This window comes from Trachemys scripta, chromosome 13 (assembly GCF_013100865.1).
Source record: "Trachemys scripta elegans isolate TJP31775 chromosome 13, CAS_Tse_1.0, whole genome shotgun sequence".
Classification (NCBI taxonomy): Eukaryota; Metazoa; Chordata; order Testudines; family Emydidae; genus Trachemys; species Trachemys scripta.
In genome coordinates this window covers 21,786,131-21,799,293 of record NC_048310.1, presented here as the reverse complement: position 1 = coordinate 21,799,293, position 13,163 = coordinate 21,786,131, and the positions used below count along the sequence as shown (strand labels likewise).

The 13,163-nt window shown below is 44.2% G+C and overlaps 1 protein-coding gene across 2 annotated transcripts in view; it reads left to right on the top strand.

The window, feature by feature from the left end:
* The first annotated feature begins 2,423 nt into the window (after positions 1-2,423).
* TDRD12 (tudor domain containing 12) overlaps positions 2,424-13,163 on the top strand; it is a 140,902-nt gene continuing 130,162 nt past the window's right edge. The window contains exons 1-6 of one of the 2 annotated variants that reach the window (XM_034788477.1): positions 2,424-2,612; positions 2,818-2,874; positions 4,211-4,268; positions 5,387-5,440; positions 9,170-9,322; positions 10,353-10,489. In XM_034788477.1, the coding sequence (XP_034644368.1) occupies positions 5,411-5,440; positions 9,170-9,322; positions 10,353-10,489 (320 nt within the window). In that variant the 5' untranslated portion in view covers positions 2,424-2,612; positions 2,818-2,874; positions 4,211-4,268; positions 5,387-5,410. The remainder of the gene's footprint in view (positions 2,613-2,817; positions 2,875-4,210; positions 4,269-5,386; positions 5,441-9,169; positions 9,323-10,352; positions 10,490-13,163) is intronic. The other variant, XM_034788478.1, reaches the window with a different exon arrangement.

Genomic DNA, 13,163 nt, shown 5'->3' with positions numbered 1-13,163 from the left:
GGAGATCAGAGTAAAATATCAATTCCTTTATATAAAAGAGGAAAAATGGTAAGAGTTGTCTCCACTACCTAGCTCAGGGGCGGGCAAACTTTTTGGCCTGAGAGCTGCATCGGGTTTTGGAAATTGTATGGAGGGCCAGTTAGGGGAAGGAGGTGTGGGCCAGCCCGCACCCCTTATCCGCTTCTCACCCTGATGCGCCCCCACCTCCCCCCGGGACTCCTGTCCCATCCAACCCACCCTGTTCCCTGATTGCCCCCTGGGATCCCTGCCCATCCACTCCCTCTTTTCCCTGTCCCCTGACTGCCGCCCGCCACCCAATCCAACCCAACCCCTCTCTCCTTCCTGACTGCCCCCCCCCGGGACCCCTTTCCCCATTCAACCCCCCGTTCCCCGCCCTCTGACTGCCCCGCCCGCTGACCACCCCTCCCCGAACTCCCCTGTCCTCTATTCAATGCCCCCCCGCTCCCTGTCCCCTTACCACGCTACCTGGAGCACCGGTGGTTGGTGGTGTTACAGCCATGCTGCGCAGCACAGAGCACCAGGTCAGGCCGGGCTCTGTAGCTGCGCTGTCCCAGGAGCTTGCAGCCCGCCGCCTAGAGCATTGCGCTGGGGTGGCAGGGTGCACCGAGGCTGTGGGGGAGGGGGAACAGCAGGGTAGGAGCTCAGGGGGTAGCCTCCCGGGGCAGGAACCCAGGGGCCGGGCAGGAGGGTCCTGCGGGCTGGGTGTGGCCCAGGGGCAGGGGTGGCTCCAGGCATCAGCGCAGCAAATGCGTGCCTGGGGCGGCAAGACAGGCGGTCGCTGTGAGGGCGGCAGGCAGGTGGCTTTCGGTGGCATGCCTGCGGGAGGACTGCTGGTCCTGCGGCTTTGGTGGCGGGGACGCTGATGGCGCGGAACTGGCGGACCTCCCGCAGGCATGCCGCCGAATCCGCGTGACCAGCGGACCTCCTGCAGGCGCGCCGCTGAAAGCCGCCTGCCTGCTGTGCTTGGGGCGGCAAAAAACATAGAGCTGCCCCTGCCCACAGGCCAGAGTTTGCCCACCTCTGACCGACCTGCTCTGAGACTGATTTTTGTTGACCCTCCAGACTTGTTGGAATTGGAAGAAATTAAGACAGTTTAATTAGAGTAAAACAAAATATAGATGTTTTTAAAAATAATCATGTTTGCCCCTCACACACATACAAGGTTAATGTATGTGAACTAAATATACTATGCATTTAAACACAAATACAATTTGCAGAGGTAGTGTTGTTATAAAGATTTAATCAGCCTGAGTGGAGGATGCTGATAAATGGGTTATCTCAAAGAAGCAGCAAGAAGACCACACCTTCCTGTATTGTGTAAGAGACACATAAAATGCAATTTTAGAAATGTTTTAGTGAATTGACAGGAATTCAATTGGTAATGCTTCTCCTAGGCCTGCAGTATAGTTGGAGCTGGCTTGGTTATGCCAGATCAATTACATGTGCCTTAGAGCCAGCTGTAAAAAAAACTAAATAAAAATGATCAGAGCAAGTTTTCTATACCAAAACTAAAATGTTCTCTTAAGCCTGGCCAGAGCTAAAAGCTCAGGTTCCTCTCAGTGGGAAAAGGGGATTCTCCTTCCCTATAGGACTCAGTGATCTCTTCTAGCCCGAGGCTGTGGAGACGTATTGGTGTAGCCAGAGAAGCTATGCTCCATGAGAGTGATGAGGGCTTGTCTACACTACCGTGTGGGATTGATCTAAGATACGCAACTTCAGCTACGTGAATAGCCTAGCTGAAGTCGATGTACTTAGATCTGGTAAGTTGACAGCTGATGCACTCCCATCGACTCCGCCTGTGCTTTTTGTTCTGCTGGAGTACCGGAGTCAAGGGGAGAGCGCTCAGCAGATGATTTTTGTGTCTATACTAGACCCTGCTGAATCGATCCCTGCAGAAGCAAGAATAATTGGGGAACAGGGCAAATGCAAGGAGGGGCCATTTTTGTGTCTGGTTCCTTTAGTATAGCAAGATTGTGGCAGCCGTTTGGAGCGTTAGACAAGGCCAAAAGAACAAGTAACATTATCCTACACCTTCCTCGCGCCCTTCCCCTTCTCCTGCCTCTCATCGCCCCCTCTCCCGCCTTCTCCAACAGCGCCCTGGACCCTCCCCCCTCCTGAGCTGCCAGGGAGAATACAGTTGGAATCCTGCGCGTGCATGGCGCACCTAAGCAGAGACAGTTTGGCGCCTTTACAGTACGGGGGTGGGGGGCAACAGGGCTGGGGAAGATGCTGTGCAGGCGCTTCAGACTGGCGTACCCGCGTGAGGTAGAGAGCTCAGGGTTAGCATGTGCTCGTGTAGCGCTCTCACTGCGCAAGCGCGGGGCGAGGAACGGGGCGGGAGGAAGAGCCTTACCAGTATCGCTTCACCATGCGCAGGCGCAGTAGAGATGCGCATGGTGGGAGTTGCGCAGGCGCCGAAGGGAGGACTGTCCTCGGTGGTTAGCGCCTCTAGCCGTTCAGGCTGTGTAGGTGGCAAGGCTAAGCGTGGGAATAGGCTCTTCTAGAAGCTTCTGAGAGAAGTGTGAGGGCGGCTGTTAGCAGTAGGCGGTCCGCCGACGGGGACCTTCGTGGAGTGGGGATTGTGACGGAGGGTGAGGGCTGTTAAGTGGGTGAGAGCTGGTGGTGGGGGAAAGGATGTGGCTTCCCTCTGAGAAAACTCAAAAGAGCAACAGAGGAATAAAAGCGGGAGATGGGGGGGGGGGGAATAGTTTTCTTAATGCTCTTAAAGTATTTTTTTTCTATCCCCAGTGGGTTGTTAACACTAGAGCCCCCTTTATTTTCTTCTCCTTTCTCCAGGGATCTGCGTTAACCCTGACAGAAGGGGGAGGAGAGTTGTGTGCTTTTCTTATACACGTGAGTCTCAAGCTAGGGATGTGTGAATGGTGGGTAGGGGCGTGCCGGGTGTATGTCTTTCCCAGTATTGTGTGTGTGTGTGTGTGTGTGGGGGGGGGATTCATGGGGAAGTTGCACCATCCCCCCCCATGTATATTTTTCATATATTAAGGTGAATGTGGGATTTAGACAAATCCTCATTCTCCCAAACATTTTATCCCCAATATCAAGAAGGGGGGTGGGTCCCCTCATCAGTCACACATATTTTAGCCATAACATTGATGAAGGGGGTGGGAAGCCCCACATATTCCTTCTGTGTTTTATTTCTGATATGGAGGGGTGTATATGTGTGTGTGTGTGTTTTTTAAGTGCTCTTGCACATTTATCACTAAATTGAGAGATGATAGGAAGTCACTTCCTCCATAATATGATCCCCCAAACTAGAGTGTGTATGATGGGAGCATTAGGCTGAAAGAGAGTTGTCACATTTCTTGTGATAAGATAGCTATAGAGATGGCATCACTTTGTAATTGTTGAAATATGCCCTTTCTGTCTAGATTTCTAGTTCAGGCTCTTTATTAAATTCAGCTTTTTTTTTTTTTTTTTTTTCTTTATCAGCTTTTTTTCTTTTGGCCTCATTTTCACTCTGAAATGTCAATTTTCAGCCCTCTATCCTCCTCTGCTTCCCCATGATTGGGCTCCCTTTAAAATATTTATAGGATTTTGTCAGCTTGATTTTTAGTTAAAGAGTTGAAAGTTGTTTCTGATATCCCATCAGCCCTTACATATTCCCCTGCCACTTTTTTTGGTTTTATAATCACATTTTCTTATTTTTAATTTTTTCTCTCCCTGATTGCTGTATGAAAGGAACACTGAAACAAGAGAAAAATGACAGATTACATATAAAAAATAACAAAAGTTACTAGACAAAGGCTGTCAGATGAACAAAAACTAGAAAAAATAGTATTTTACTGTAATATTTTAATTTATAGTTTTCTTAGGTGTTAAGCAATTTTCAGACACTTGTGATTTTTAAGTTGATGGTATACCTTTAAACATTGTGTGTCTCTGTAGCTGGAGTTAATGCACTTTGTAAATTTTCACTGTACCTTCAGAGATAAAACTCATCTTTCCTTGTCCATTGTTTTATTTTTTATTAGAGACGTGGAGGAGAGGATCTTTCTTGTTGTTTTATATCCTTTTTTCATTCTTTTATATCTATGAATCTTCACTAAGGGAGCTTTTTTTTTTTCCTTTTTAAGACTGGAGTGAGAACTGTAGTTCAGTGTGTCAGTCACTGGATCATGTGACTGAGCTCTGACCACTTGACCATTTTGCCCCAAATTTCTGTTTCTAGGAAAGGCTATTAACTGAACTCTTTTGTTGTTTCAGAGATCCGTTCATTAAGAGAAAAAGTGAGTAAAAATATATCTTCATAAACACAAATACTAACTCTACTATAATACTTAAATTTCTTGCAAGATTTTTGGAAAATTCAGCGCTAGTAATTTGCTAACTTTACTAGTGCAGATACAGTACACATTTTTGTTTGAATATCTAGCATGAGCAACTGTTCACTGAAAAAATAGAAGTTTTGGGGTGAGGTAGGGGTGAAAAATACAGGATGGAAAAATGTGTTATTTCATTCCTGTGCATAATTTAACCCCCTGATAGGACTTTAAAGTATAAATTAAAACTGAATACAAACAGTTAAAGCTTAATTATCTTGTTGTTCACCATATGTTATCTATTTTTTCACCCATTGATCTCAAAATGATTTACAAAGTGGAGGAAACATCACTTTTTACAGATAGGTAACTTGAAAAAAGGGTGATGGTGTGATTTCCCCCCCCAGAGGTACTGAGCATCTACAGCTCCCATTAAGTGAGTGGGAGCTGTGTGTGTTCTGTTTGCACTTCTGAAAATCAGAATATAAATGACTTGTCCAAGTTTGCAGAGAGACTTTCAAGGCCAAAAGGGATCATTATGACCATCTAGTCTGACTTCCTGCATAATGCAGGCAATAGGAATGCAGTCAGGTTTTCACTCCTGGATCCTGTTAAGATCAAATGGGAATGTACCATTTACTTCAGTGAGGACAGTATTTCACCCCAGATGGCTTCTTGCCTAGTCCCATGATCAGTTAACTCATCTTCAACTGCCCTGTGTTTAGGCAGAGTTTTCCTCTGGAGTTTTGATATAGAAGTGTAAGATATGTGATCAAAATAAGTTATGTATTCCAGATATTCCAACTGCACTAAACAAATATTTTATATGAATGTGGTTATGTGTTGGGTAGTTAATCTCAATTAGGCTTCAAATTAAGTCTCATTAAGAAAAAATGGTTTACTTAGTGAAGGCTGTATTTGCAAATATAATAGCTAGATAGATATCTTTAAAAATACTGTCAATTAAGTGAGTCTTTTTTAAATCTGTAGGCTTTTTAGATATGGTTAGTATCACTGCAATTTTAGCTTCAACATTTATAAGATTTCTATAAAATTGATAGTTAAACACTTTTGTCTCATTTCAGCATTGCAGAAGAGGACTTCAATAGATGAAAATGATTGAAGTCTTGATATTGAAGGTATATTGATTTTGTTTTAAAATAAATCTAAGTTTTGTAAAGATAAGAGCATACTTCTGCGGGAGCATGGCTACTATGAAGATGGTGGGAAGTGGGAATTATTACGGAGGTGCTGGAATTCCACAGGTTACTTGTGATCTATGGAGATTTCAGAAGATCTGTATGTGTTAATTATTGAATCCACTGCCTGTGCCCCAGGGTGGGAAAAGGCAACCTCTCGTGGTGGAAACTCTAAGAATAGGCACTCATGACATTTCCTGCTCCCTGTGTAAGTGAGGCCCATAATATTATAAACTGATTGTTTGTCTTTATGCATGGTTTAGAGTACTTTCAAAAAATTTACAAAGGTTTACCACCCCACTTTACCTCAGTGATTCTCCACCTAGGTTAATATAATTTAGTAAGGCTGCTTTAAGTGGGAACTTCTGAATACCAGAAAAATCGAACTATGAATACAGAAAGAAAACAAAGGATAGAAGGAAAAAGTGGACAGAAATTTTGTGGTTCTGACAAAACTGAACATTTCCACTTGAAGAGCTCAGTTCCAATTGCCTGCTCTTTTTGTTTCATCCCCAAAATGTAGTAATTAGGATTCTCCATAAATTATTCTTGAGCCGAGGAGGGAACTAACACAAATTGTGGTTTGATTCAAGGAAGGGCAGGTGTGATGTGTTCTAGGTATACCCTGTATTTAGGAGATGGTTGGAGGAGAATGTTGTCTGTTGTGAAACTATGAAATGTGTCCTAACTCCCAGGACTCAAGGCTAATTTTTTTGTGTTGGAAGATAGTTGCTTCTAAACCCATAATTTTAGTCTCCAGCTCCAAATCTTTGGTCATTACCTAGACAGTTTTTAACAGAACTCAATAATATTCTTGTGATTTAACTTACGTCGTTTAAAAATAATTAAACTGACAATATAGGATTTTCTTATGCCCAGCATCAATATGATGTACATTTTCTAAATATTTTAAATGTACAATAGTGAACTAAAACTAACGTTTCCTTTTATTGTAAATACTCTGTTAAAAATCCATCCTGTGCTCCCTCACTAGAGACAACTGTCCTTTTTCTTCACTGTTAGTAGTCCTTTCCTCATCCCTCCCCACATACATGGTGTTAACTTCCTCCTGCAGTGCAGTCAGCAAACACTGTTCCCATCCTACTTTCTCAGCCAGACCATCCCTGGTGTTTACCAAGTATTTCTCTGCTTGATGGCCAACAAATTTCAGTGGGTTTCTTTTATCTTGGTGGTAAATGAGAATTTACTGCTGGGCTGGGACCTTTGATCCCTTATTTAGTTGAACCTTTTAACTTAATTACCCTTCTCTGGAAACAGGCAGAGCATAGGCAACACTTCTGCCTATCTTTGCTCCCAGTGGAAAGATGGATAAAGAAAAGAGAAGCAAGCACAGAAAAAGATGTTCCAGTTATTCTACCATGCTTAAATAAATAAATTTAATGGAGATAGGATATCTCCTAGAACTGGAAGGGACCTTGAAAGGTCATTGAGTCGAGCCCCCTGCCTTCACTAGCAGGACCAAGTACTGATTTTGCCCCAGATCCCTAAGTGGCCCCCTCAAAGATTGAACTCACAACCCTGGGTTTAGCAGGCCAATGCTCAAACCACTGAGCTATCCCTCTCCCCCCTCAGTCCTGCATAGAAGGGCAGAACAGTTAAGCTTGCTTTTCTAGCTGCAGGAGCAGGATAAATCTTCATGCTCATGAGGGAGGCAAGAAACAGTGTAAAAGGGACTTGACTCATATTTATCATCTGGCCTTGTGTCTTTATTAGAATTGTCTCTGCATGATCATGCAGAAAGAAAGCTTATGTTTTATAAATGCAGAAAACAGGCTTAAATTCTAATTTCCCAGGCCATAGAACATTCTAAAAATAATTCCTAGCCAATATCTTTTAGAATAACATCTTGTCTTGATTTTAAAATTGTCAGTGATGGAGAATCCACTGTGACCTTTGATAATTTGTTCCAAAGGTTAATTACTGTCACTGTTAAAAATTTACACCGTATTTCCTGTCTGAGTTTGTCTAGCTTCAACTTCCGGTCATTAGATTGTGTTACACCTTTCTTTCCTAGAGTAAAGAGCCAATTATTAAATATTTGTTCCCTATATACCAATTTATAGATTGTAATCAGTCACCCCTTCACCTTGTCTTCATTAAGGTAAACAGACTCAAGGAGCTCAATCTGTCACTATAAAGCAGATTTTCTAATCTTGTAATCATTCTTGTGACTCTTCTCTGAACTTTCTCTAATTTTTCAACATCCATCTTGAATTGTGGGCACCAGTACTCCAGTACCAGTATTCCAGCCGCGGTGACACGAGTACTAAATATAGAGATAAAATAACATCTCTACTCCTGCTTGAGATTTCCTCTGTTTATGCATGCTGGGATCACATTAGTCTTCTTGGCCATAGTGTTGCACTGGGAGTTCACATTCAGCTGATTAACTATCACAACGCCTAAATCTTTTGAGGAAGCTTATAAAGCATTCCTGTAAACTGCTCACTCCATAAGAGATGCCACGTAATGGTCAGATAAAGGTAATTTTATGAGGAAACATGCTGAGTGAATCCTTTGGTGCTGTATCTCCGTATTTTCTAACCACTATAAAATAGACATACTTATGATCCCATGGGATTTGACAGGAATGTTTTACAAAATATGGTGTGTCAGTAACCTTTCTTGACCCCCAATTTTTGTGTATCTGTGTACAGTTTAAACGGTCCAATAATCTTCCCGGGATTTTTTTTTTTTACTCACTGCTCAAAGTGTCTTATTTTGAAGATGTTGGATGTGAAAGCAGTAGGCAGAGGGAAAAAATATTTCTTAGGTTTAGAACTCTTCATATTCAACCGTCTTGGCTTCCTTCAGAGAAATTATTTTTGGTAAACATATGCCACAGAGAAGGAATGGATTATTTTAATTAAAGGTCTGTTAACAGATCTTGGGTTAACTATGTTAAGGAAACATGAAGTTGAGTGTATTACAGCTTTGGAAGTTACCAGCATTTCTTAAGCTATTGAGTTCATCCAAAACTGTGGAAAATTATGGGTTAAAAAAATTGGGGAAGCCAACTTGCCTTGGAGGTGGACTTTGGAAAAACCTGAACGTCAGTGCTTGGGCCCAAAGCACTGTGGAGAGGTGAAAACATGTTCCAAAGAAGCTGTGCTCCAGATCCCCAAGACCAGAGTGTGGATGAAAGACCAGGTATTTTCAATATGCTTCTGGATTGGAGGCCCTAGAATGAGCCTTTTTAAAGACAGGCAAAATTGGTCCTGGCAACACAGCTGGTGAATTGGACATTGTTATGCTAAGAGTATAGAGTATAGTATGTAATACTTGAAATGTGTAAATGCTGTTGTTTGAAATGTTAAACAGATTATCCTAATTATTTTTTACAGAAGCCCTTCCATTCACCTGACAAAGTGTAAATGTCAGAAGATTTCTTACCTTTTTAAGCCACTAGAAGCTCTGACTTTTTAAACTTTTTTCATGTTACAGTGCCAGTTATGTGATTTGAACATTAGTGACCATTTTGTCATTGAAAGTTTGTGTATGTATGTTGCTAAGATGTTCTTGGAAATATGTGGCTTTTAGGTTGGTGTGATTTTTTTTTTTTTTTTTTTAAATCTCAGCACTTGATATTGTTCATTGTTCTTGTCATCTTTTTTTTGTGGTTTTAATTATGCTTCACCTTTTGATTAGATTGAAGACCCAGGGTGCTTTTGGGTCATTGTAAAAGGATGCAGGACTTTTGTAGACAGTGAAATGGAATATAAAAAACTACATGCTGAAATGAATCAGTTCTATAACAGAGATGTGGAGGAAGTAAAGCCATTAACATTAGAAGAAGGGCAGGTAACATTTTCAGTCATTTTGCTACATAAAGATTGTAAGGGAAGTAGAAAATACTGGTATTTTATTGGGTTGTTAGAGGTTTATATATTAGAATCATAGCTTATAAGTATTTCTTATCTTGAAAGTATTTCCATTGCAGTACATTAAAATGTAACTACAGTATCTTTTCCTTGGGCTTTTGAGAAAAGTGTGTGGTGTGGGTTTAGAGGTATTTTGGATGTTTGGGCAGTCCTTTTTAATATTTTGTTGTGTAATTTAAGTTGGAGGATGAGCACATATACAGCAAAAGCTTTATCTGGCATGTTGGCAGAATGGGGGGTGCCAGTAAGTCAAAAATTCCGGTCAACTAAGAGGGTGAGAGTTGGGGCATGGGAGCGGTTTCAGAGTACCAGATCTGGGTAGCGCTCACCTAGGGAGGCTCCTTGCAAGCAGTGACATGTCCATGATGCCCCTAGGCAGAAGCACGGCCAGGCGGCTCTGTGCACTGCCTCCGCCTGCAGGCGCTGCCCCCACAGCTCCCGTTGGCTGGTGACTGCAGCCAATGGGAGCTGCAGAGCCAGTGCTCGGGGCAGGAGCAGCGCACGGAGCCCCCGTGGCTGTTCCTCCGTTTAGGAGCAGCAGGGACATGTTGCCACTTGCGGGGAGCTGCCCAAGGTGAGCACTGCCCAGATCTGGCACCACGAGCCCCCTCCCACATCCCAACTCCCTGCCCTGAGCTCCCTCTCGCACCCAAACTTCCTCCCAGAGCCAGAGCATCCCCTCCTGAAATGCTAGGTTTTAGAGCTTTCCAGTTGGCAAAGTGTCAGATAATACAGCTTTTACTGTACATATTTTATACATTTGTAGAAATAATATATAATCACATAAGCTGCAAAATACTTTTTTTGAAGACATCACTGGAAATAAAATTATTTTCTTCTCTTTATAAATGACTTTGTGCTGTAGCTATTTCTGTATTCAAGAAGTGAATATATAACTTGTACAAATCTAGGTCCATGTACAGAAATATAAGTATCTTTTATTTCCCCAGGTTTGTGTGGTTTTTTGTCAGGAACTGAAATGCTGGTGTAGAGCAGTTGTTAAGTCAATCCTGTTCTGTGCTGATCATTACCTGGCAGAGTGTTTCCTTGTGGATTACGCCAAGTATACTCCTGTTAAAACAAAAGAGTATGTATTATTGTGATTTATGAAGTTATTGCTGAAGGCTTTTTTCAAATTCATGCACTTGAATATTTTTAATCTTGATTTATATTGACTAAAACTAGAGACCCATGGTAGTTTTAAATTGTGAAGACTGTGAGTCAGGTCCTGCAAACACTACTAGGCATATAATGGGATCATTCTCAGTATTAAGCACTACCTGACATTATTTGCAGTATCAAGTGCTACATTTGTCACTACAGAGGCTAGATACCTCTAGGGCAGCGTTTGTCAAACTGGGGTCTGTGAGGGTACTGCAAGGGGTTCGCTGACCCGACTGATCAGTTTCTCCCCCTCCCTCCCAGCACCTCCTGCATGCCGGGGAACAGCTGTTTAGCAGTGTGCAAGAGGCTTTGGGAGGAGGGATAGGAGTGGGAATGGGGCACGCTCTGGGGAGGGGGCGGAATCATGTCTGGGGCTGCCGGCCCTGCGGATCAACTCCTCCCCCTCCCTCCCAGTGCCTCCTGCACACCGCGGAACAGTTCGGAGGGAGGGAGAGGAGTGGGGACGGGGTGTGTTTGGGGGCGGAAAGAGGTGGGGCCTTGGGGGAAGGGGTGGAGTGGGGCGTGGCCTGGGCCTGAGCGGGGGAGTTTGGGGGTCCATGAAAAAATGTAAATCAAAATGGGGGTCCTCGGGTTGCTAAAATTTGAGAACTGTTGCTCTAGGGATATGTCTACACTGTACGCTCCTTACGGCACTGTGTTGAGTACATACTCTGCATGACCCTGGAGCATAGGTATACATAGCAGTGTAGATGGTGAGGCACTGCTGAGGTGAGTAAAGACATGTTTTAACCCTTAGAATATGTACCCTACAGGGCTCTCTACACACTCAAACAGTGCCTCCCCCGTCTACATTACTATTTTTAGCAGGGTAGCGTCCCACTGAAAGTCTTTTCCTTCCACAGGGAGCTACCAGAGCCTTTCCCTGCCACTGGGAAAGACTGGCAGCAGGCTGGAGCCTTTCCCCACTGCCCCTTTCACCTGGCCAGAGCCTTTCCTCATGCAGTGAAAGACTTGGGCAGTCAGGAAACGCTCCACCAGCAGCTGCCAGCCCCTCCCATGCCCTCAGGCTAGAGCCTTTCCTCATTGCAGTGAAATGCAAGGGAGTTGCCAGAGCCTTTCACTGATGTACACACGCTAGACACTGCAGTGTGGATGCAGCTTGCTTTTCATTGCAGAGTGTGGCGACGCATATCCTATGCACTGCCAGTGATGTGGCGTGTAGACATAGCCTAAAAAATGCACCAGTATTCACAAAAAGAACTTTCTTTGGTGCAGAAGGGATCAAACTGGGCCAAAAGGCCTCCAAATACCAAGGAAGCGAGCAACATCTTTGCAGCATGCTCCCTTTGGCCTCAGAAACTGGAGGAAGTATTAAAACTGGGTTTTTTTGGTGAGGGGGAGGGCTGTTCAATGTCTTTGGATTGGTTGGGTGGAGGTGGAACTAGGGTACAGCTACTTTCCTTAAATCTGTTCTTTGCTTATGGCTGGTGGAGCTAGCAGTAACTGGCTTTCACATATTCAACTTTCTATTGGAGAGAAAAATAAAACAAGATTGCCCAGTTAGTCAATGGCAATGTGTCTCCTAGAAAGGTTGCATAAAATCAAAGTTTAAAAAAATCAAAGTTTAAAAAAAAAAAAAGATTTTTAAATTTAAATTAGAAAACAGGTTTATTTTAAAAAAACTTATTTAAAACTAAATTTGAAATTGACAACCTATATGAAGATGTAAACTTACCATAACCTATTACAATCATTTAAATAATAAAAATAATATTAAGCACTACATATTTACTGCCAAGTTTTAAGGAAAGTCAACTGAAATGGTAGAAGTCACTGACTAAGCCCCTGGAAATGGGGTTTCCTAAGTGTTAAACCAGCTTTTGACAGCAGATACTTATGCAGGTGCAGAGAGAATATTTTCTTAATTTCAGTTTGTTCAACTAGTTCAGTTCAATGACTTGTTCATTCAGGGGTGGGCACACTATGGCCCATGGGCCACATCTGGCCCGTCAGACATTTTAATCCAGCCCTCGAGGTCCTACCGGGGAGTGGAGTCTGGGGCTAGCCCTGCTCCAGCCGGGGAGTGGGGTTGGAGACTTGCCCCACTCTGCACGTGCCATGGCTCCGCACAGCTCCTGGAAGCAGTGGCATGTCCCCCCTCCAGGACCTACGAGTAGAGGCAGCCAGGGAGCTCCGAATCTTGCCCGCGCCCCGACCGCCATCCCCTCAACTCCCATTGTCCGGGAACCTGCCTGCAGACAGGGCATTGTGCAGTTGCTTGGCTGTGCCTCTGCGTAGGAGCCGGAGGGGGGACATGCTGTTTCCAGCAGCTGCAGGGGGTGGCACCTGCGGATGGGGCAGCGTGCAGAGCTGCCTGGCCACGCCGTCACGTAGGAGCCAGAGCGGGGACATGCCACTGCTTCCGGGAGCTGCTTGAGATAAGTGCCACCCAGAGCCTGCACCCCTGAGTCCCAACCCCTGCGCCCCAGCCCTGACCCCCCCCCTCTCGAACCCCTTGGTCCCAGCCCAGAACACCCTCCTGCACCCCAAACCCCTCATCCCCAGCTGGACCCCTCAACCCCCCACCCTAGCTTGGAGCCCTCCCCCCCCCACACCCTGAACTCCTATTTTCTGGC